Source organism: Macrotis lagotis, chromosome 1, assembly GCF_037893015.1.
Source record: "Macrotis lagotis isolate mMagLag1 chromosome 1, bilby.v1.9.chrom.fasta, whole genome shotgun sequence".
Lineage (NCBI taxonomy): Eukaryota > Metazoa > Chordata > Mammalia > Peramelemorphia > Peramelidae > Macrotis > Macrotis lagotis.
Genome location: NC_133658.1, coordinates 856011470 through 856034959, shown reverse-complemented (window position 1 = coordinate 856034959; position 23490 = coordinate 856011470). Strand labels below are relative to the sequence as shown.

The 23490-nt window shown below is 40.2% G+C and overlaps 1 protein-coding gene and 1 long non-coding RNA gene across 17 annotated transcripts in view; one reads left to right on the top strand and one right to left on the bottom strand.

The window, feature by feature from the left end:
* The window catches only part of SCMH1 (Scm polycomb group protein homolog 1), a 156500-nt gene extending 153507 nt beyond the window's left edge, over window positions 1-2993 (top strand). For 8 of the 11 annotated variants that reach the window (XM_074217760.1, XM_074217759.1, XM_074217758.1 and 5 more), the window contains 2 exons: window positions 3-145; window positions 1634-2993. In XM_074217760.1, the coding sequence (XP_074073861.1) occupies window positions 3-145; window positions 1634-1759 (269 nt within the window). In that variant the 3' untranslated portion in view covers window positions 1760-2993. Of the gene's footprint in view, window positions 1-2; window positions 146-1633 lie in introns of those variants that run through there. The other 3 variants (XM_074217765.1, XM_074217768.1, XM_074217767.1) reach the window with 2 other exon arrangements.
* Window positions 1-19066, bottom strand: part of LOC141508823 (uncharacterized) — a 71397-nt gene extending 52331 nt beyond the window's left edge. Inside the window, exons 1-2 of one of the 6 annotated variants that reach the window (XR_012474510.1) lie at window positions 18689-19066; window positions 10408-10478 (exon numbers count right to left, since the gene is read on the bottom strand). This is a non-coding gene — a long non-coding RNA (uncharacterized LOC141508823). Of the gene's footprint in view, window positions 1-10407; window positions 10479-10993; window positions 11069-18688 lie in introns of those variants that run through there. The other 5 variants (XR_012474511.1, XR_012474506.1, XR_012474509.1 and 2 more) reach the window with 5 other exon arrangements.
* Window positions 19067-23490: the final 4424 nt, after the last annotated feature.

Here is a 23490-nt window from a genome sequence, read left to right as displayed (position 1 = left end):
AGGTTCTGATCGATACCTAGGATCCCGAGACCCATCCCGATTGAGCAGCCGGGACCCCTCCTCTTGGACAGTAGAAGATGTGATGAAGTTTGTCAGAGAAGCTGATCCTCAGCTGGGACCTCATGCCGATCTCTTTCGAAAACATGTAATTCTCCTCTTGAACTTATCTCAGATAGATTCTGGTTTATGTGTGTTAGTTTTGTTTTAGTAACTTGACTATAAGCTTTTGGAGGGCAGACATTATGTTTAATAACTGTCCAATATCCTCTGCAACAAGGGCTCTTAACCTGGGGTTCAAGGATCCCCAAGAGATCTGGGGATAGATTTCAGGGGAATCTATGAACTTGGATGGGCAGGGAAAATTACACCTTTATTTTCATTAAATATGTAATCGAAGTTCAGCATTTCTGTCAATTATGAATGTAGGCAACAGATCATTATTCTGAGAAAGGCTCCAATGCCTTCATTAGCCTGCCCAAAGGGACCTCTGACATAAAAAAATGAAGAACCACTTCTCTACAGGCTAGCATAAATCTAGACCCCTAGGGCATTCTCAGGAATGCTTATTCATTAATTGACTGATTTTTTCTTGTATTCTACATACAGCATTGGCCCCTCTGATGGGTCAAGGTTCTACCAGCCAGTTTATTAACATTTAACTTAGTTGAGCACCTGTCAGGTGCCCATCCTGGAGCAGGAAAGATATCTTGGTAAATATCAGGGGAAAGGCCTAGCTCTTGCTGACACAGAGCTCAGCATATACAAAACAACAGAAGAACAATAATCATTTAACTTTTCATTTGTGTAGTAATTTAGGGGTGACCAAAGAACTTTCCTTCCAACAGTTCCATGAGGTAGATATTCTCACTTTGTAGAAAAGGAAACTGAGGCTTGAAGATACTCAGTGGCTTGCACAGAGCCAAAAAGTTGGTGATCCTTGACCAGGATCCACAGCCACCCAAGTCTGCACCGTGTCTTCATGTGAGAAGACATATAATTCATTGATAGACAAATTCTAAATCTAATGGAAGGACCAGTTAGCAAATTGGGACTTGAACTATGCCCAGAAGGATGAATAGGTTTTGAAGAGGCTGAAAGAATTGGAGAGGGCATTCCAGGCCAAGGGAAGAATGGGATGTTCATGTGACAATGAGAAAAAAAGCCAACGAATGGAGAGTGAAGGTGTGACAAGATGCTGGAAGGCCTCAGATGCCAGATAACTGCCTTTTGTAATGAGGTCTATAAAGGGCCATATGCAGGAGGTGGCATAAACTTTATCATCTCCATTTTACACGTGACCAAGTAGAAGATGAGAAAAATATACTTGCCCAGGATTAAACACAATAAGTGTTTAAATCCAAGGAGTTGAGACTCCAAACACTAAATTCTTCTTATTAAACCTTGCTGTCATCATCAAGGCTATTTTTGATGTGAGCCTTAGTTGAGTAGTTTATCTCTTAACACTTAAGTTGCCCTAGAGAAGAAGAAAGGAGGACTTGAACACTCCTGTGATACCTGGTGCAGCAAATCTAGACTTGATATCTGACACTTGAGGGCTCCCATAACCAGTTAGACCTGCCCATTTCTAAGAGTACCATCTGACTCCTCTTAATTCCCCTCTCTCTGGTGGCAGGAGATCGACGGAAAGGCCCTGCTCCTCCTGCGGAGTGACATGATGATGAAGTACATGGGTCTAAAACTGGGCCCAGCGCTGAAGCTCACCTACCACATTGACAGACTAAAGCAAGGGAAGTTCTGAGAAACTCCTGGAGAAGGATATCTGTCCCATCTGCCTAGCCTCAGAGGCCAAACTCACACCTGCTTGAGGCCCCCCATGGCTCAGTGCAACCCAGCACAATGCAGCACCATTCTGGGGGCCTCCAAGTCTGGCAGGCACCCCTCCCTGCCCCTCGTATGCACGCACGCACGCACACCTCCAGACCCCCGCCCAGCATCCAGCAGGTTCCTGGAAAAACAGGCCCTGCCCCTGGCCCTGAATGGGGCTGTCCAACAACAAAGGTGAATTAATGGTTTTGCTCATGGGCAGCTCCTGGTGAAGTTTGCAGCGCCATCCCATTTCTGTGCCGTTGGAAGACTCCAGAGGGGATTGCATTGGATGGCAGGTTTGGCCACCTGGATTTTTTATTACCAGGTCAGGAATGTCTGGACTGGCTTTCTTCCTCCAAGCTGGCTTTCTTCTCATGCCACTCCTTGACTGGTTGTCTTTGCAGAGAGCTATGAGACTCCAGGCGACTGTTTGAGGAGCAGTCTCCTTCCTTTTTCTTTCCTTCCTTTCCCACATTGACCAGTCCTCTCCTGCCTCCCCCTTTCCTCATGGTATCTGGTCACTTTGAAATGTGTGCTTTTCCCTCCAATGACATGCCCTTCCATGAAGGGCCAAGGAGAGAAGGAACTACCCATTAACAGGCTACGCCAATCCCTCTGGAGGAGCAGGGGAGTTTGCTACCTTCTCATTCAGGGCTGGTGCTGCTCTTCCTCCTTCCCCGAACCTGCTGACTCCCAACCCTTCCCTGCAGGGCTAGATGGTACCTGGAACTGGTAAAGCAACAGATGATTTAGAGGCCCACATCCCTTTGTATTTATTCTGGGTGCTGTGGCCTTGCATGGAGGGAATGGACTAAGCCGCTGAATAAGGAACTTATAAACTGTGGGCACTGCTTTAAGAACAAGAATGCAAGGTCTTGTGGTGGTGCTGACCAACTCCACTGCCAGTAGCCCTCTCCTGATAAGTTCAGACTTTGGGAGTTTTCTACCAAGTTAGCAGCATGGCCCCACTCCACAGTACCCCCTGGGGCCTCTGGCCACCTCCTCCCCAGGCACCACACCCTTCCCCTAGCTACTCCCAACTGATGGTGCAAATGTTTTCTTTTTGTAAGAGTCTTTTCTATTGTTATTTATTTTTTTCTAGCACCAGTGCAGTGATCCACAGCTCACATTCATTCCAACCTAGAAGCTGGGAAGTGGGCAGGAGAAGGAATGAGACTGCCAATAATCTCCCCTCTCTTTCCTCCCTTTTCCCTGCCCCAGCCCTGGAAGGTCTCAGCCCCTTTCCAGAGGACTCAGAAGGTAAAATGCTCTTCTTCTGGAGGGACTAGAAAGCTAGCCACAGTGCCCAGAATGTCCTTTAGAAGAGGTTCAAGGGCAGCCTGGGTGTCTAACTCCCTTGTCAGTAGAGAAGACTATTCCCAGAACCTTCTACCTTTCTACCTTCAGTCCTGATTCTCTTACTTATCTGATGAGAAAATCTCACAAAGAAACAAGGATGCCTAAGGCATCAAGGGATCCTGCTTCTTTATATTCCCCCTCCACATCATCCTCTGCTCCTTAGCTGCCTCCCTGGGATTTGGACCAGATGATTTGTAAGAACCAAGAAAAATGAGATGGGAGTGGTGGGGCTTGGAAGGATGTCTAGACTGAGAAGTACCCTTTCAGGGACTCCCAAGTTCGGGGGATAGTCAGTGGCACCTAGCAATGAACTTGCCTCTGGTTTGGCCAAACAGCCCTCTTTCCTATCTTCTTCCCTCTCCTTTAATTCATCTTTCTTTCACCATCCCCACTCCTCCACAAACAAGGCAGTGTGGCTGCCAGCACCTCTGAAGCAGCCTTGCTGCCAGCATTGGTCTCTCCCAGACCAAGAGTTTGATTTCACAAATTGTCCATAAACATCATTTGTCACTGGGTTAACAGAACAGAGTGCTACCCATGGTCTCACTGATGCTCTCACCCAGATTCCTTTTATGTCAATTTGTTTATAAAGAAGAAATAAAAATTTAAAAAAAACCCTAAGGATGTTGGTCTCATTAATCACCAATCATATATTTTTCATGGCCATCTTTGTGGCAGGTGAAAACAGAAGAGCCATGATCCCAGGCTTACTCCAAGCAGCTGATTGAAAAGCAGTCTCCTTCCTTTTTCTTTCTTCCCCTCCCCACCTTGACCAGTCCTCCCCTGCCTCCCCCTTCTCTCATTGAGCATGGTCACTCTGAAACATGTGTTTTTCCTTCCATGAAAGACCAAGGAGAGAATTAGGACTGCCCATTAACCTGCTACACCCCCCCCCCCCGAAGGGCAGGGGAGTTGGCTCCCTTCTCTGGGACTGGAACTACTTTTCCTCCTCCCCTATACTTGTGGGTTAAGATGATACAGAACAGAATAGTTATAGAATAAGTTCTGTGTAAAAGGGCAACAGGAAGTTTAGAGCTGGTGCAGACTAGAGTGGTTCGGAAGGGCTCAGGATGATCCCTGCAGGAGGGGCCCCTTGATAAATGATAGATAAAATGTAATTAGATGGAGAGGAACAGGGAATCATACAAGGATGGTTTTTCCAACCATACTGGATAGGTAGAAAGATACAGACCTTAGGGAAGCCAAAGAACCAACTCTTCTCTGGGATGTGTCTTTCAGTTCATTTCATCTAACATTTATTTAGTACTGAAAAAAAGCCTAGTTCCTGCCTCCAAGGTACTTTCAAAATAATAGTGTCATGTATATAGATTAAAATGTCTAAGCAGAATGTTCTAGGGGCATAGGATATAGATTTCTTGAGGGATTTTAAATGTGAAAAGGCAGAGAACTATTTGGGCCTCATAGCATTCATGAAAGGTCAGAAGAGCCCTCCAAAGCTGGGCCTTGAAGAGAATTTCAACAGGTGAATTGGAGGGTGGGAGTTGGAGGGGAAAAAGCAGGAAACCAGTGTTTACCTGCTTTGTTAGGTGATCCTATGAAGATGCTCTAGGATCATTGTCTAGACTCTAAAGGGTGTAGAATCAGATCCCTTTAATGTGGTGAAAGCATGTGGGGGACTTATAACCTGTAGGACCATAAGAAGAAAATGTGTTTTGAGATAACTTTATAATCAGGTACGTATAGAATCTGTTGGGGAGGGGAAGGGCTTAACCCCCTTAGATGTCCCTCCTTATGCTACCATCCATCAGCTGACATTTTGCCTTTCAGAGAGATCTCGATGAAACATTGACATTGTTCCCAACTCCTCTGCTGGTACCAGGACTTTCTGCTTACCATGACAACCAAACAAGGTAGGTCTTTCACAGCCACTACAAGCCAACCCCACCCCAAAAAAGCAAATAAAAGACACATGAACCACTTTCCCATGGCCCAGTGAAATATGGGACATATGGCTATTCTCTTCCAAGAGTAGTATCTAATAAGACCTTGATGAAATCTATTGCTGAATGCAGTCTAGTAGGGAGAATACCTTTTACATGGTTTATCCAGATAAGAGCAAAGCCAAAGTCAAATGAAAAAGAGGAAAAACTAGCTAATTAAATGGACTCAGATCTAGTTGAATGTTGGGGCAGCTCCAAGCAATAGTCTTTTTTTTTTAAGTTTTTGCAAGGCGATGAGGTTAAGTGGCTTGCCCAAGGCCACACAGCTAGGCAATTAAGTGTCTGAGGCCGCACTTGAACTCAGGTACTCCTGACTCCAGGGCTGTTACTCTATCCACTGTGCCACCTAGTGGCCCCAGGAATAGTCTTTAGTATCTTAACATAACTTTGGAAGGAGGTCTTCCATGGACTGCTCCAGGGATCTATGCTGTGTAACTCATTTGGCAATAATTTAAATAAAGTACCTTTCATCAGAATTTATAGGCAACACAAAATTCAGAGGATTAACTGAAAAATTGTAACTCATAATATTTTCTTCTAAATCTAACCCTCTTCCTAACTTTCCTATCTATGACTAGCATTGCTTTCCTTCCAGTCACTTAGGTTCTCAACCTCAAAGTCATGCTGTCTTTATCCTCATCCTCACATCCGATCAGTTGTTGATTCTCTCCCTCTCCAACAGGTCTGATGTCAGTCTTCTTCGTTTATCCATACAATCCCCATCCTGTCCCTGACCCTTATTATCTTATTTCCCTTAATTCTAGTCTTTTTCCATTCCTTTCTCCACATAACTGCAAAATTGATTTTCCTAAAATATAGGTCTAATGATGGCCACTCCCCATCCCCACTCAAGAGACTTCACTGACTCCCATTCCCAGCAGTTCATTTGTCTGACTCCTACCTATCATCTTTCCAGGTTTCTTTCATCCTACTCTCCATCCAATTTATGTCCCAACTTGTTTGGCCTATTTACTGCTGCCTATATTTGGTAAGCCATGTAACAGTATCTAGAATGCTCTCTCCTTCATTACTTCAGTCAGACAATCCTCAAGCATTTATTAGGCAAATACTGTATGATAGACACTGTGCTTAGTATGAGAGAGAGAAAAAAATTAAACTTCCCAGGGAGTTTAAACATTGTGGGGGGGGGGGGGGGATAACCAATATATCTGTTTGGGTATATTGAATGTGTATCATGGAGACACTGGCAACTGGGAAAGGGGACATCAAGAAAAATCTCATGTAGCAGATGGCACTTGAACAGAGGATTCTTGGAGACAGGGATAAGGCAGCTTGTGTACAACCACAGTGAGAGCAACAGTGTCCTGGATGAGAGACAAGGAGTCCAGTATGGCCAGATCATCAAGTGTGTGAAGGGATAAATATGGAGAAATCTGGATAAATCTGGAAAGGTAGGCTACAGCCAGCTGGAGGAGGGCATCAAGTGCTAACCATAAGAGTCTGGGCTGCATGCTAGCTAGGGGCAACAGATGGAAAGTCTTGGGGCAACTGGGTGGCACAGCAGATAGAGCACCAGCCCAGGAGCAGGAGGACCCAAGTTCAAATTCAGTCTCAGACACTAAAAAATTACTTAACTTTGTGACCTTGGGCAAGTCACTTAACCCCATTACCTTGCAAAAACAAAACAAAAATGGTGGAAAGCCTGGAGCAAGCAAGATAGGATTAGTTTAAAATATCAATTTGGCAGCTTTGTGGGAAGTAGAGAGGAAAGAGACCAGAGACAAGGAGACCCCTGAGGAGATGACTACAATTACCCAGGCTAGAAGGAGCAAGCACCTAACCCAAGACTCTCTTGGGATCCTGAGCTCTCAACAAGGCTCAGCTCAGGTATTACTTCTTGCATGAGACCTCACATGGCACTCCTCACAGACTACTTTACTTTCTTAAAAATGTGTCACTATATAAGTGAAATTCCCTTATGCTAGAGACTCCTTAAGGTCCTTTTCATTTTTTATGAGTATACACAGCTCCTTGCATACAGATGGCACTTAATAAATGCTTATTTAATGTATAAGTGATGTCAAGATCCACAAAGATCCTGAGCAGAATTTAATCAATGAAATTTAATAAGAGTTAAATGTAAAGCTTTATATAAATATAGATGCATATATATATATAGTATGTGTGTGTGTGTGTGTGTGTGTGTGTGTGTATAGTAGAATGTTTGTCCTTCATTCTTGAAAAAGGCCATGATATCAAGGAGGTGATTTATAACAAGCACATGAATTGGATGAGTAAGGGGAAGCTATGTCACCAGCCTCACTTTCTCCTCCAGAATCGTCTGGGTCCAGTGACCAGAATATGAATCAGGACAACTGGAGATGACCCTGAATGTGAGGTAGTAGTCAGGGTTAAATGACTTGCCCAAAGTCATAGCTAGTAAGTGGCAAGTGTCTGAGTCTGATTTCAAGTTCCCATCCTCCTGAATCCAAGACCAGTGCTCTATCCATGGCATCATCTAACTGCCCCTGCCTGTATAATGTATACATGATATGCATGTATATACATATTTATATACATAATGATTACAAAATCCTTGTGTACCTTAAAACTTTAATAATTAGATACACATGATAGAAGTTTATAGTAAATTACATGTAATAGCTGAAATCTTAAAAGTTTTAAAACTATTCAGTTTGCCTTTTTTAACTTTCAGCATAACCACCATTATTTTTGTTGACTTTTAAATCAACTTTCTAAAAAAATTCCAATGAAAACATTTCTCAGTACAACTGAGAAATATCAATAGATATTAAAAATTAGCCCCAAAATTAACACTAATACATCAAATTTTTTAAGAATTCACCTTATATGTGCCGTTTATAGTTTGCTTCTATCATGTAAATTTCCAAAGAACTCTGTGTCTAGTTTACATATAAACACACACACACACACACACACACACACAGAAATGAATGGGTTCTGACTTGTTCATCCAAGCAGTATCTGGACAATAGATATTCATTCACTTTCTTATCCTGAGTTGGGTCTCTCACCAAGCTTTCTTTAAATGTTTTTTTTTTTACTTCCACTATATGCTATTTTATAAGATGTTAGTGTTCATAAATTTCCACTATCCATTAGATTTTATAAACAAGTTTCTCTTCTCAATCAGTGTTACACTTGTAGTTCTATCCCTCCACTTAATAAGGAAGTTAAGTGTTTGCTGATTAAGGTCATTTTATAAGCTCTATGGGTATTCTCATTCTGATGAATGATCTCTAGGTTGGTGAAACTCCTGTTTGAAATTGTTGTGATAGCAGCAGCAATTAGAGAAGAAAAAGAAATTAAAGGAATTAGAATTGGGAAGGAAGAGACAAAACTCTCACTCTATGCAGATGACATGATGGTCTACCTAGAGAATCCCAAGAAATCATCTAAAAAACTACTGGAAACAATTAGCAATTTTAGCAAAGTTGCAGATTATAAAATAAACCCTCATAAATCCTCAACTTTTCTATATATGTCTAGCAAGAAACAGCAGGAAGAGCTAGAAAGAGAAATCCCATTCAAAGTAACCTCAGACAATATAAAATATTTGGGAGTCTATTTGCCAAGACAGACTCACAATCTTTTTGAAAACAATTATAAAACACTACTCACACAAATTAAATTAGATTTAAATAACTGGGCAAATATCAACTGCTCATGGATAGGTAGAGCTAATATAATAAAAATGACAATTCTACCAAAACTAAACTATCTGTTTAGTGCCCTACCAATCAAAATTCCAAAAAATTACTTTAATGAGTTAGAAAAAATTGTAAGTAAATTCATATGGAGAAATAAAAAGTCAAGAATTGCTAGGAGCTTAATGAAGAAAAAGTACAAAAGAAGGTGGCTTAGCCCTACCTGATCTAAAATTATATTATAAAGCATCAGTCATCAAAACTGTTTGGTATTGGCTAAGAAATAGAGTGGTGGACCAGTGGAATAGACTAGGTGTAAAAGCAGGAGATGATTATAGTAAGCTGCTGTTTGATAAACCCAAAGAGTCTGGCCATTGGGATAAAAACTCCCTCTTTGATAAAAATTGCTGGGAAGATTGGAAGTTAGTATGGAAGAAACTTAGATTAGACCAACACCTCACACCCTTTACCAAGATAAGATCCAAATGGTTACAGGACATAGACATAAAAAACAATACTATAAGCAAATTAGAAGATCAAGGACTAGTCTACCTGTCAGATCTATGGAAAGGGGAACAGTTTATGACTAACGAAGAGTTGGAGAACATCACCAAAATCCAATTAGATGATTTCAATTACATTAAATTAAAAAGTTTTTGCACAGATAAAATCAATGTAACCAAGATCAAAAGAAATGTAGTAAATTGGGAAACAATCTTTACAACTAATGATTCTGACAAAGGACTCATTTCTAAAATATACAGAGAACTGAGTCATATTTTTAAAACAAAAATCCACTCCCCAATTGACACATGGTCAAAGGATATGCAAAGGCAATTTACAGATGAGGAGATCAAAGTAATCTATAGCCATATGAAAAAATGCTCTAAATCATTAATTATCAGAGAAATGCAAATTAAAGCTTCTCTGAGGTACCACCTCACACCTCTCAGATTGGCCAGTATGACCAGGAAGGATAATGATCATTGTTGGAAGGGATGTGGGAAATCTGGGACACTATTACACTGTTGGTGGAGCTGTGAACTCATCCAACCCTTCTGGAGAGCTATTTGGAACCATGCCCAAAGGGCAACAAAAATGTGAATACCCTTTGACCCAGCAATACCACTACTGGGTCTGTATCCTGAAGAGATGAGGAAAAAGGGTAAAAACATTACTTGTACAAAAATATTTATAGCAGCCCTGTTTGTGGTGGCAAAGAATTGGAAATCCAGTAAATGTCCTTCAATTGGGGAATAGCTTAGCAAACTGTGGTATATGTATGTCATGGGACACTATTGTTCTATCAGAAACCAGGAGGGACAGGATTTCAGGGAAACCTGGAGGGATTTGCATGAACTGATGCTGAGTGAGATGAGCGGAACCAGAAAAACACCGTACACCCTAACAGCAACATGGGAGTGATGTTCAACCTTGAAGGACTTGCTCATTCCATCAGGGCAACAATCAGGAACAATTTTGGGCTGTCTGCAAAGGAGAGTACCATCTGTATCCAGATAAGGAGCTGTGGAGTTTGAACAAAGTGCAAGGACTATTCCCTTTAATTTAGAAAAAAAAAAACCAGATAGCTTATTGTCTGATCTTGTTACCTCTTAGACTTCTCTTCTCTTTAAGGATATGATTTCTCTTTCATCACACCCAATTTGGATCAAGGTACAACCTGGAAACAAAGTAAAGACTGACAGAGTGCTCTCTGTGGGGGGGAGGGGGGAGGGAAGCAAGATGGGGTAAAATGTAAAACTCAAATAATATCTTTAATAAAAATAAATTTAAATTAAAAAAAAAGAAATTGTTGTGATTAGGGGCGGCTAGGTGGAGCGTGGATAGAGCACCGGCCCTGGAGTCAGGAGTACCTGGGTTCAAATCCAGTCTCAGACACTTGATAATTACCTAGCTGTGTGACCTTGGGCAAGCCACTTCACCCCATTTGCCTTACAAAAAAAAAATCTAAAAAAAAAGAAATTGTTGTGATTGTCATTTCCTCCATCTCTTTCTCATTTTTCAGTATCAAGAACTTGCTTAACTAAATCATTTCCACCATCTGTTCCTGGTCATGTCTTCTGATACCAAACAGAACAAGCTTGGTTACATATGTAAACAAGCTTAGTTAAATATGTAAAAAATTAAGATCATAGCCCTTGAATATTTTCTTCAGGCTAAGCTTCAAATACTTACTGTGTGACCCTGGGCAAGTCCCTTCACCCTGTTTGCTTCCTTTTCCTCATTTGAAAAATGAACTGGAGAAGCTTATGGCAATCCCTTTCAGTCTCTATATCAAGAAAGCCCCAAATGAGGTCACAAAGAGTCAGTCACAACTGAAGCAAGTGAATAGCAGCAACAAATTTCTGTAGTCTCTTCAATTGATCATCATATGCCGAGAATTAGAGGCACCTTCCTATCCTGGATGCCATCTTTTGGTCTTTTTCTAATTCATTGTACTTCCTACTTTGTGGTGCTCAAAACTGAACACAGTACTCTAAATGTGGTTCAGTCAGGGTTCAGTTCCACACAACATGACCTCTTTATTCCTAGACAGTGAATCTTATTGCAGTTTAAGTTTGCTTTAGCTTTTAAAGCTACCATACCATCTTATTGAATGGAATTGAAATCCCAGGTCTTTTGCAGACAAACTATTGTCTAACCATGTGTTCCTCATCTATTTGTGAAGTCAGGTTATTGAACCAATGTAAGATCTTATGTGTTTTTCTGTTACATTTCATCTAATTATATTTGACTCATTATTCTTGCCTATCAAGATTTTTTGGAGTACTGCTTGGCCAAGAATAGAAGCAAGAATTGAATAGCAATTCCTTCTCCCTTTTGTCAGTGATCATTGTCCCAATTACCCCCAAGCAGTGATCCTTTTTTTTAATTTTTTTTGATTCTCCTGTTTTTTCCAATAAAACTTTTTTTAAAAACTCCAAAGCGCTGTTTTTATTTGCCCCAGTTTTATTTGCCAGTCTTAATTCATTCTTCATTTTATCACTCTTGATTCTATTTTTTTTTTTTAGGTTTTTGCAAGGCAAATGGGGTTAGGTGGCTTGCCCAAGGCCACACATCTAGGTAAGTATTAAGTGCCTGAGGCCGGATTTGAACCCAGGTACTCCTGACTCCAGGGCCGGTGCTTTATCCACTGTGCCACCTAGCCGCCCCCTCTTGTTTCTATTTTAAAGGTCTATTCCCTTTTTTTTATTTATCCTATTATAGTCCCTTGCTTCCATTTTCTCTATATACCTTTAAAAATCTAAGTGTGTTGAACTCATCAACATTCTCTGTACATTCACATCAGTCTCTTCAGATCATTCCTCTTCTTTCTCCTCAACAAAATTCTTAGGCATCTTAAGGATTTTGTTGAGGATTTTTCATATCTAATGGATTGGTTTCTCTGACCATGCCACACCTCTCTACTCAGTTATTCTCACTAAGATCAAAAACAAACTTCCTCATGTGGCATTTTAAAGTTCTTCAGAGGGGTGGCTAGGTGGCACAGTGAATAGAGCACCGGCCCTGGAGTCAGGAGTACCTGGGTTCAAATCTGGCCTCAGGCACTTAATACTTACCTAGATGTGTGGCCTTGGGCAAGCCACCTAACCCCATTTGCCTTGCAAAAACCTAAAAAAAAAAAATTAAAAGTTCTTCAGAACCATTTCTGTCTTTCCATTCTTCTTACACATTCATTCCCTTCACATTGTACTCCAATTATAAATACTTCATTTCCCATTCCTATTACCTTATACTGACTGTTCCCCATGCCTCTAATGCTCACCTTCCTCACTTCTGCCTCTTAGAAACCATGAATTTCTTTAAATTTCACTTCAAGCAAAGGCCTTTCCTAGTCTTCTGCTAATAGTGCCTTTTTGCTCTAAGTTTACTTTCTATTTGTTTCTAACAGGAAATAAATAATTATAAGTAAGGATCTGTTAAGAGTTCAAGTTATCTAAATCAGATGAACTACATATTTTGGTCTGATAGGGGAACTTTTGCCTTTCTGGCCCAAGGCCCTTCTTCATAATTTCAAGATCATTTTCAGGGTGTACATTATCTCCTTTCAGACCAATTTCCTCTACTTTTCCCAATACCTAGGAAAGTTCTATTTAATTTAATTTTTTTCCAATTAGCAAAAATCTATTTTCTCTGTCCTTCTCCACTAGGGAAAAAAAGAAAAAAAAAACCCTTATAAAAGATAAACACAGCCGGGGGGGGGGGGGGGGGGGGTATTTTACAAAGGCTGTGTCTACAAATAATGTCTCACTCTGAACCATCATCTCTTTTTTCAGAAGGTAAATAGCATGCTTCCATGGGGTCCTCTAGAATCATGCATTTGATCAGAGTTCACAAGTCTTTGATAATTGTTCATTTTGACAATGTTGATTTGATACTCTAAGTTGCTCCCCTGGTTCTGTTCATTTCCTTCTGCATTAGCTTACACAAGTCTTCCTAGGTTTTTATGAAACTATCTCTTCATCATTTCTTACACATAAAATTATTTCATTACCCATATACTATCATTTGTTCAACCTTTCCCTGATTGACAGACACCCTTTTTATTTTCCTGGGATGTCTAGAATGAATTATTTAAAAGATGATTAGAGAACATTTAGAAAAGAAGGCAGTGATCACACAAAGCCAATATAGTTTCATCAGGAACAAAGCAACTATTTCCATTTTTTGGCCAAGTTATCAAACTGGTAGGTAAAGGGAATTGGTGTCAATCAGTAAACTTCTAAATTTCTCATATATATTTGCTAATTGCTAGGGATAAGGCAATGGAAACCAGGAGATAGGGATAAAAAGGAAAAAAATCCAGATATGCTGTATATCTATTGAAAAGACCCATAGTTAAGATATGGTTGTTTTGTGTGGGCAATAGAAGACAAGACCAATGTCACTTGATTGGAGAGCATCTTGGGTGTGGAAGAAGGTGTAAGAAAGCTGGAAAGGGGCTTTGACAACCATGGAGAGAATTTAGGATTTGTTCTTGGAGGCATTAGGGAGATGCTGGAGTTTACTGAGCAGGGGAGTGATAGACTCTCTTTTAGGAAGATCACCAACAACTGAGCAAAGAATGAACTGGAATACAGAGACACTTGAGACAGGGAAACCAATCAAAAGGCTACTGTAATAATTTAAACATGAGATGATGAGAGCCTGCACAAAGGATGTGGACAATCACAGGAGAGAATGGTGCATAGTGAAAGATTTTATGAGGATTAAATCAAGTCTTAAAAATATGGATATAGTGGGAGTAGAGAGGTAAGAAAGTGCAGAGTTGAGGATGACAACCAGATTGTGTGCCTGAGTGACTTGGAAAATGGTGTTATCCTTGACAGTAATAGGGATATTTAGGAGGATGGAGGATTTATGTGGAAAGATAATGAGTTCAGTTTTGGACATATTTAAGATGCCTACAGGACATCCAGTTCAAGATGTCCAACAGGAAGTTAGAGTGGTGAGACTGGAGGTCACAAGACAGACTAGAGCTGTAGATCTAAGAATTATAGCATAGAGATAAGAATTAAATTCAGGGAAGTTGATGAGATTACCAAGTGAAGTAGTATGGGGGAAAGAGGGCCAAGGATAGAACCATGTGGGCTACCCAGGGTCAGTGTATAAAGATCCAGCAAAGGAGACTAAGGAGCAGTCAGATAAGAGGGCCAGGAGAGAAAAGGATTCCATAAACCTAGAAAGAAGACATTTGTAAGCATAAGAGAATGATCAACAATGTCAAAGACTACAAGTAGTTGAGGATTAGAAAAAGGCCATTGAATTTGGCAACTAAGAGTGTATAATGGGAATTTTTGATTTCCTTTTATTATTCAAGATTTAGGCCCATATGTACTACAAATTTTGAATTACCGAAAGTTTGTCTAAGCCCCACCTGATCCAAACCTTTTCTGCAGGATGCAAAAATATACTTAGAACCTAAAACATTCCTTAAAAAAGAAGCCAGAGGAAGAATTTCAACTGCCCCTGACTCCTTGGTTACATGTAAACCTTCCTCTTCAATCAGCCTTTTTGTGAAACCTGACTTAGTTTCCCTATAGAATTTGTTTGATGAGATTCGTTTCTTTAGGGAATATATGAGATTACAACTTTGTGTAAGTTTATTCAATTTTTATGACATTTAAGGAAGCATGGGATTCTGGATCTATCTTCTCTTTAACTTATATGGACTAGGAGGAATGTATAAGATTAAAATATGTTAAAGAATTATGTCTGAGGGGCGGCTAGGTGGCGTAGTGGATAAAGCACTGGCCTTGGAGTCTGGAGTACCTGGGTTCAAATCCGGTCTCAGACACTTAATAATTACCTAGCTGTGTGGCCTTGGGCAAGCCACTTAACCTCATTTGCCTTGCAAAAACCCAAAAAAATAAAAAAAAAGAATTATGTCTGTCATTTGTCATTCTGATATAATTTTGCCTATAAGAAGTCATGTTAATTGGAACACTACTGTTCTGTTAGAAATCAGGAGGGATGGGAATTCAGGGAAGCCTGGAGGGATTTGCATGAACTGATGCTGAGGGAGATGAGCAGAACCAGAAAAACTGTACAGCCTAACAGCAGCATGGGGGCGATGATGAACCTTGGTGGACTCGCTCATTCCATCAATGCAACAATGAAGGACAATTTGGGGCTGTCTGCTATGGAGAATACCATCTATATCCAGAGAAACAACTGTGGAGTTTGAACAAAGACCAAGGACTATTACCTTAAATTTAGGGGGGAAAAAAACAGATATCTTATTGTCTAATTTGCTATCTCTTATACTTTATGTTTCTTCCTTAAGGATATGATTTTTCTCTCATCACACTCAGTTTGGATCAATGTATACCATGGAAACAATGTAAAGACTGACAAATTGCCTTCTGTAAGGGGTGGGGGGGAGGGAAGTAAGATTAGGGGAAAAATTGTAAAACTCAAAATAAATAAAATCTTTGATAAAAAAAAAGAAACTGTGAACCATAAAAAAAAGTCATGTTAAAGTCCCAATCAGGGTTCAAGTTTTCTGAGGTCTGAAGCAATGCTTGAGCATAAAAATGAAACCTAGGTTTTTATCGTCATTTCTACATCGTGGGAAATATATTTTGTGTGGGAAATATCTACCTCAGAGAGGAGGCAATTCTCCCATTGGATCTGGCAATTAGTTGGTCACTGATATTTCAGAGAAAAAGCAGTTTCAGTTCAATAATGAAGCTAGACTTAAGGAGTTAAAAGAGTTAGAAAAAAAGGAATATAATGTAGACAGCCACAAAAGGAAGCAAAAAAAAAGGAAGAGCTAACAAGGATGAATAGATCAAGTGAGAGTTTTTGATGATGGGGGAAATGTGAGCATGATTTTTCTTTGACCCCAGAGGGCAGAAGCAGCAGATCTGTTACATAGAGGCATTATTTAGGATCATTGTCATGAAAAACTTCCAAATAATTAGTTATCCAGAAATGCAATGGGTTGCCTTGGATATGAGTGGTCTTATCCTCATTCAGAGTTTTCAAGGGAAAAAAACTGGATGACTACTTGTTGGATATCTAATAGAGGTTTGTGGTTTTTGGTTTTGTTTTGGGAAGGGGTTGGGTGTGGGGGAGGGAAGTTGTTTGTTTTTTTAAGGTGTGGATTATACTTAAGTGGCTGTTGAGGTACCTTCTAACTCTGAAATTCTGATTGTGTGATGTCATATTGTTGATTCATACTATGCCTGTGTCTGCCAGACTCTGGTGTGGGGTGGTGGGGAAATGGGAACAGATCCACAGATAGGACAGGATGGTGACCAGAGGTAAGCCAGATGATGTTGCTAAGCACGAATTCTTCTTGCAGGGTCTATAGAGCATCTTGAAGACTTTGTCTTACAGTATATAATATAATATGCTACCATCTCTACTTTTTTAGCATCTGTATTTTGTCCTTCCCTCAGGTGCTTACTAGTTGTATGTTCATGGACAAATCACTTAACTTTTGCCTCAGTTTTCTCATCTATGAAATAATAATAATAATAGTAACCCCTGCTTCAAGGCATTGTTGTGAGATTCAAATGAGATAACCTAGGTAAAGCACTTTGTAAACCTTAAAGTGATATGTAAATTTTAGTTATTATCACCGGATGATGCCCTAGGACAATTCCATTGCTCTGCTCTTAGCTAACAAGAATCACTTGAATGAATATTAAGTCCTGGGAAATTTGTTCTGAACCTTGAAAAGTTCCTTTGTTTTCTTAAACATGTGCCTTTATAGGGGCAGCTAGGTGGTGTAGTGGATAAAGCACCGGCCTTGGAGTCAGGAGTACCTGGGTTCAAATCTGGTCTCAGACACTTAACAATTACCTAGCTGTGTGGCCTTGGGCAAGCCACTCAACCCCATTTGCCTTGCAAAAACCTAAGAAAAACAAACAAAAAAAAAACAACATGTGCCTTTATTCATCCTGTTCCTTGTGTTAGAAACATCCTTCCTCACCTCTACCAGTTGAATTCATGCCTATCTGTTAACAGTTTAACCTCTGGAGGAGGACCTCCTGGCAGGCTGCTTTGATCCCCATTCCAACAACAATTTAGTGAAGGTGTTTTCCCACTTGGTCCTCACATGATGCTCTATTCGAACCTTTGTAACATATTTATTATATAATTGAAAAAGACCACAACATCAGGTAAGTGATGTTATGACTTGATTAAAGTGAGGGGATGGGAAAGGGCATTGTGCAAAGACTCCATTCTCACTAACACTTGTGAGTCTAATGGCCTGACATAGATTAGGATGGATGGTGATCTGTGGATGACCTTGACCTTTTAGGATCAGATCTTTCCCATGATCTTGAGACTCTTTGGTAGTTTGTATCATCTCTCTATGGTCTACTCATCAGTTTGGTAATGTTATGGCGACAAATTTTTAACAGAGTAAAGCTAACCTGTCTTTAGATGATTTAATCATCAGTATGGTAATATCTGGCAACAAACTTGTGACAGAAGGGTAAGGTCACTCAATGGTCTGTTTTTATTCAACTCTGCAATCATACTCCCCCTGGATCCCAAAGACTTTGGTGTCCTGGAACTTGCCTAGTGGGTCATGGGAATAATATGCTACCAGATCACCAGTGGAAATATTTTAAAAAGATCAGAACTATAATGGTATCTGATCTCTTCGAAGCTCTGCCTTTCTTGATTGATGAAAACATTCTTGGCTTATGCTTTCACATTGGTCCAAGAATGTACCTTTAGTGGCACAATAAGAATGCCCACTGGTTGTCCCTCTTAATAATGGCCCCAGTGCTGAAAGCCAACAAAATTGAATCAAGATCCTATTCCTTTACTCCAAGCTGGGATATCCAGGCAATTCAGGCCTGCTTTGAACCCTCTTAACTTTTTCAAAGTAAATACTTCCCCTCACCCTCCCATTGTAAAATTCTGCTATTAGAGTTATTTAGGTTTCACTTTATATTCCACTAGCTCAGTGTTATGCACACCATAGGCAAGTAATAAATTATATTGAAAGAATTCATGACTTGAGCTCAGAGCCCTATGGGACAACCCAATTTGGGGGTGGGGTGGGGGTTCTTGGCAGAGAGATTAGAGTGGTTTGCCATTTCCTTCTTCAATTCAACTTATAGATGAGGAAACTGAAGCAAACAGGGTGAAGTAACTTGCCTAGTAAGTGTCTGGATTTGAACTCATGAAGATGGGTCATCCTGATTCTAAGCCCAGCGTTCTATCCACTATGCCTTCTGACTACCTTGACTCAAAGTATTTTTCCAGACTGTGTTCACCTTTGGTCATAAAAGCTTAAATTGAGTACAGAAAGACCCCTACAGGTCTTCTAATTCATTTCTCTGCCCCTGCCCCTATTTTACAGTTTAGGAAAGTGCAGACCAGAGTAGGGAAGTGACTTACCAAAGTTATGTGGAACCCAGATATTTTGATTCCAAATTCAATGCTCTTCTACACATTCTGGTCTTCTATGCCATTTGGGCATGTCCTGATATATTAGCCTTCCATTTCTCTGCCCTGACTATGGACCCTAACTCCCAATTTCCTTAAATGAAAATAAAATTCCCTAGTGGGAAACCCAACAACCATTATTACTATGAAAAATTTTGGACTTTTCCAAGTAAATTATGCCTTATTTTCTGAGCAGAGGTACTCTTTCCCCACCCCCTTCAGTTGCAAGGAGTATACAGAGAGCCACAGAACCCAAGGCATTGTTACCTGGGGAACCAGCCCCAAGCATTCTAATACACCCTGGGGCTGAGTACCAGCCAGGGTGAGGCTGGGTTTGAGACACCTGGGCATCAAGCCCCACTGAAATGGACCTCAGCAGGCCAGTTGGGGGTTCTAACTTGGCATCCAGCATTTGATGATGGCAGGGGATGGGGGGTGTGGGCACAATCAGGCTGCTGGGCTCTGGACAGGTGAGGAAGGCCAGGTGTCTAGGACAAGGGTGAATTAGGCAAGATTCAGGACATTTGAGGTTTGGGCATGTACTTTCTGAATGAAGGAATATGGGTCCTAGAGGAACAAGAGCATAGGACTTGGGAGAGATTCTTGCTCCCAGCTTTTGGGACATGGTTTTGGGACAAGTGGCCCTGGGGCACTTGCCTCCATATAGGCTATCTTTTAAAGTCACAGAACCTGTCTCTCCTCTGACTATCAAGCTCAGCTCTATCCTGATGTTATCAACTATGAGATCACAGTAGGAGTCCTCACAGGGAGATATCCACTTTATATTTCATCCACTGCTGCCCACCAGGGAGCTGAGTGAGTCTGAACCCCAACTGCCCCTGAGCACTTTAATTTCAGCTGGGGGAGTCAGAGCAGTAAGAATCCTGACTATCATGTGTTTGGGAATTAGCCAGATTGGGGAGATTTGGGGTAGGAAAGAATAATGAGTTAAATGGGTTTTCTGCCCTCATATTACCCCTCCTATACTGTTTTTCAGCCACATTGCCCTAATGTGGTCATTGGAGATAACTGGATCCCTCCCCCAACCTACCATCATTCTAAATGAGGCTTCTAGGAACACCATTGGGAGAGGGAGGGTAGGCAGAGGCTGGAGCACCAGCAGGGAGGGGCTGAATCTGACAGAAAAGGAATAATGGAGACCCATACTTTTAAGTGCTTATTGCTCAGATACAAAAGACAAAAAAGCAAAACAGGCCATCACCTCCTCCCCGAAGCGGGATGTGTAATACTAATAAGTAAATAAGTATAATAGGAGGCGAAAGGGGTGAATTAACACTTCACAGGAATGGTGGCACCTGAGTTGAGCTTTGACAGAAGATTCTGAGAAACAGAAATGTGAAGGAAAGAGGAATTCCAGGCTTAGGGAACAGCCTGTGTTCAAGGACAGAGTGTGGGAAGATTGAATGTCAAGTTCAGGAAGCAGCTTGTAGGGCTGGTTCAACTAAGTTTGTGAAGGGGAGTAAGCTGTAAAGGTAGCTTTGGAGCCAAATTGTGGAAAACCTTAACTACCAGGGAGCCTTAGAGACTGAAAGAATCAACTGAGGATTTGAGCAGAGAGCAATGTCAGATGTAGGTTTCAAATAGTTAGCTGTGTGAAAGTGGGAGATAGTGAGTAGGGAGAACAATTAGGTGCAGTATGACAGTAACCCATGGAAGGAGTGATAAGAGCTGGTAAATAATATGATACAAGAGATATTGGGAAAGCAGAATTGATAACTACTTGAATCTGGAGGGAGAGACCAGACAGAGACAGAGAGGATTAGGACTTCTCAGGTTACAAAACTGATTTACTGAGAAGGTGCTACATTGCCCTCAGTTGAAAACAGTGAACTTAAAGGGTAAATTTAGAGAGAAAGTTGATCAATTCCATGTTAAACATATGGAATTTGAAGTGACAAGATATCCAAGTGAAGATGTCCAGGGAGGCTGTAGGTTATTATAGGTCATAAAAGACTGAAGTCTAAATAAGAGAGTGGTTGGGACTGGATTTATAGATTTGGGGAGTTACTTAGAAATAATCATTACAAAGTTTAATTTTTATTTAAAAATTTTAAAATAAGTTTTATTGTCAGTCTTTTGTTTTTCTATCAGTCTCTTCTGGCTATAATCCTCATGTTGTGACACATAACACAACTTTGTAACAAAAAAGTTAAACAAAAACAACCGTTCTGCAGGCAACATTCTGTTCCCCACAGTCCCAACATCTCTACCAAGAAAAAGAAAATAATTATCTGTTCTCTAAGAGCATAAATGATCATTACTGTTGCTTATTGTCATCCTCTGAGTGTGTTTTTTAACAATTTACATTATTACTGTAAATTCATTGTATTTATTATTATTGATTTTTCTTGCATTTTACTTGGCACAAGTTCATTTAAGTCAGCCTATGTTTTCTTTCTTGTTTTTTGTTTGTTTTGGCAAAGCAACGAGATTACATGACCTGCCCAAGATCACATAGGTAGTACAGTACATGTCAAGTGTCTGAGGCACCTGACTCCAAGGCCAGTACTCTATCCACTGTACTACCTAACTGCTTCCAGCCTATGTTTTTCTGAATTTCTCACACTCTTTATTTCCTTACTGTATTATTTATATTCTTTATAAATAAGTTTGTTCAGCCACTCCCTAATATGTTTCCAGTTCTTTACTACCAAAGAAAAGTACTGTTATGAATAGGCTGGTATATTATTGGACCTTTCTTTTTCCCCTTAACCACCTTGGAGTATATTGGGATTATTGGATAAGAGGATATGGATAGTTTCCTTTTCTCATATAATTCTAAATTTTTTTTCAAGATTGTTGGACCAATTCACAATGCCACCAATGCTTTCCCATAACTTAGCCTCCAACATTACATTTCCATTTTGTCATCTTTGCCAATTTACTTTGAATAAAGATGATAATTGAACCCATGTAAGCAGGTAGCACCAACAATAACAATATACAGAGGAGGACCCAGGAGAGGAAGTTTAAGAGGAATGAGGCAGGGGAAGAAATGGGGAAAAAAAGATCATGATCAGAGAAGGGAATTTCAGAGCTTAAGAACACTGAGGTTGAATGATTGTGGTGAGATAACAAACAGGTATATGTAAGGTCTAACTGAGAGCAATATTTCTACAACCAGGGAGTCAGAACAAATCTATGGGACTGTCCAGAGTCTGAGCCACAGCTAGCTAAGTTTAGTAGTGTCCTGAGAATAAACTATCAACTTGTATATATTTGTGAGTATATATGGCAAATTTGACCTCATAGGTTCCCCTGAAAATTGGTGATTGAAACTCATGACTGGAATATGATTGTGGACAGAAATAGCTTATTTCTTTTTAAAAATAATATGAGGGTGATAGAGTATACTTGTGATGAAATAGAGAGTGAAGGTCAATGGAAGGAAAAACAAAAGAGATTTTATTTGAATGAATTGAATGAAAAGAAGAAATAGATAAGGAGTATGAAAAATATCACAGACCTGGCAGAGAAGTATGATATAGTAGTGATAGGGGACTCCAATTATTCAGACCTCTTTTGGAGTTCTCTTTCAAAAATAAAGCAATTAAAACTTCTCATATCTTTAATGTTAATTCATCCTACAAAAGGTGAAGGGGAATTCTATATTGAATCTGATTCTTGTTAACACCGAATTTAGCTGATGGTATAAAAGAAAATTAAAGAAACTTGGGTAGATGGTAGGGAGTGACAACTCCTTCCTCAGCTAGGTGTTGCAATAAATAGGAGTGCTAGACCTGGAATCAGACCTAGGTTAAATTTGATCACAGACACTGTTAGTTCTACTTAACTTTTGTATACCTCAGTTCTTTATAAAATAAGGATAATAGTATTAGCTTCCTAAGTTGTTATGAGGCTCGAATGAAATGAGATTTGTAAAATGCTTCACCCAGTGCCCAGTATATAGTAGATACTATATAAATACTGTTATTATTATCATTAATATCCTCAAGTTTTTGATAGAAAAGGAAAGAAATAGTTGGGAATAATCTGACATACATCCTAGAGCTGGGGAAAGCATATTTAGAAGACTTAAGAAAAATTATAGATAGAGTCCCAAGGACTTGGGGGGCAGCTAGGTGGCGCAGTGGATAAAGCACCGGCCCTGGAGTCAGGAGTACCTGGGTTCATTCAGCCTCAGACACCTAATAATTACCTAGTGTGGCCTTGGGCAAGCCACTTAACCCCATTGCCTTGCAAAAACCTAAAAAAAAAAAAAAAAACAGAATCCCAAGGACTAAAATTCCACAGGACAAATAAGCCCTGGAGGGATAAGAGATGCTCAGATATGAGCACAAAGAAAAACAATTGTAAGGAAGAAGACTGATTTGGATGCACAGTGAGCTTCACCAAGCACCTTGAGATTTTAAAAAGAAATGAGGACAGGATGAATCTGAAAGCATGGCATCCCTGTCATAGTAGCTTGGCAAGATCTCTTTTTCAGTGAACTTCCAAGCAATTTGTACTTCACCATGAACTATTTAACATTTTTATCAATGAATAAATAAATTACACACTCATCAAATTTACAGACAAATGGGGGGGGGAAGAGTCACTGACAGATTCTAATAAGAAATTTAATAGGGGGCGGCTAGGTGGCGGCTAGGTGGAGCAGTGAATAGAGCACTGGCCCTGGAGTCAGGAGTACCTGAGTTCAAATCCGACCTCAGACACTTAATAATTACCTAAATAATTACCTAGCTGTGTGGCCTTGGGCAAGCCACTTAACC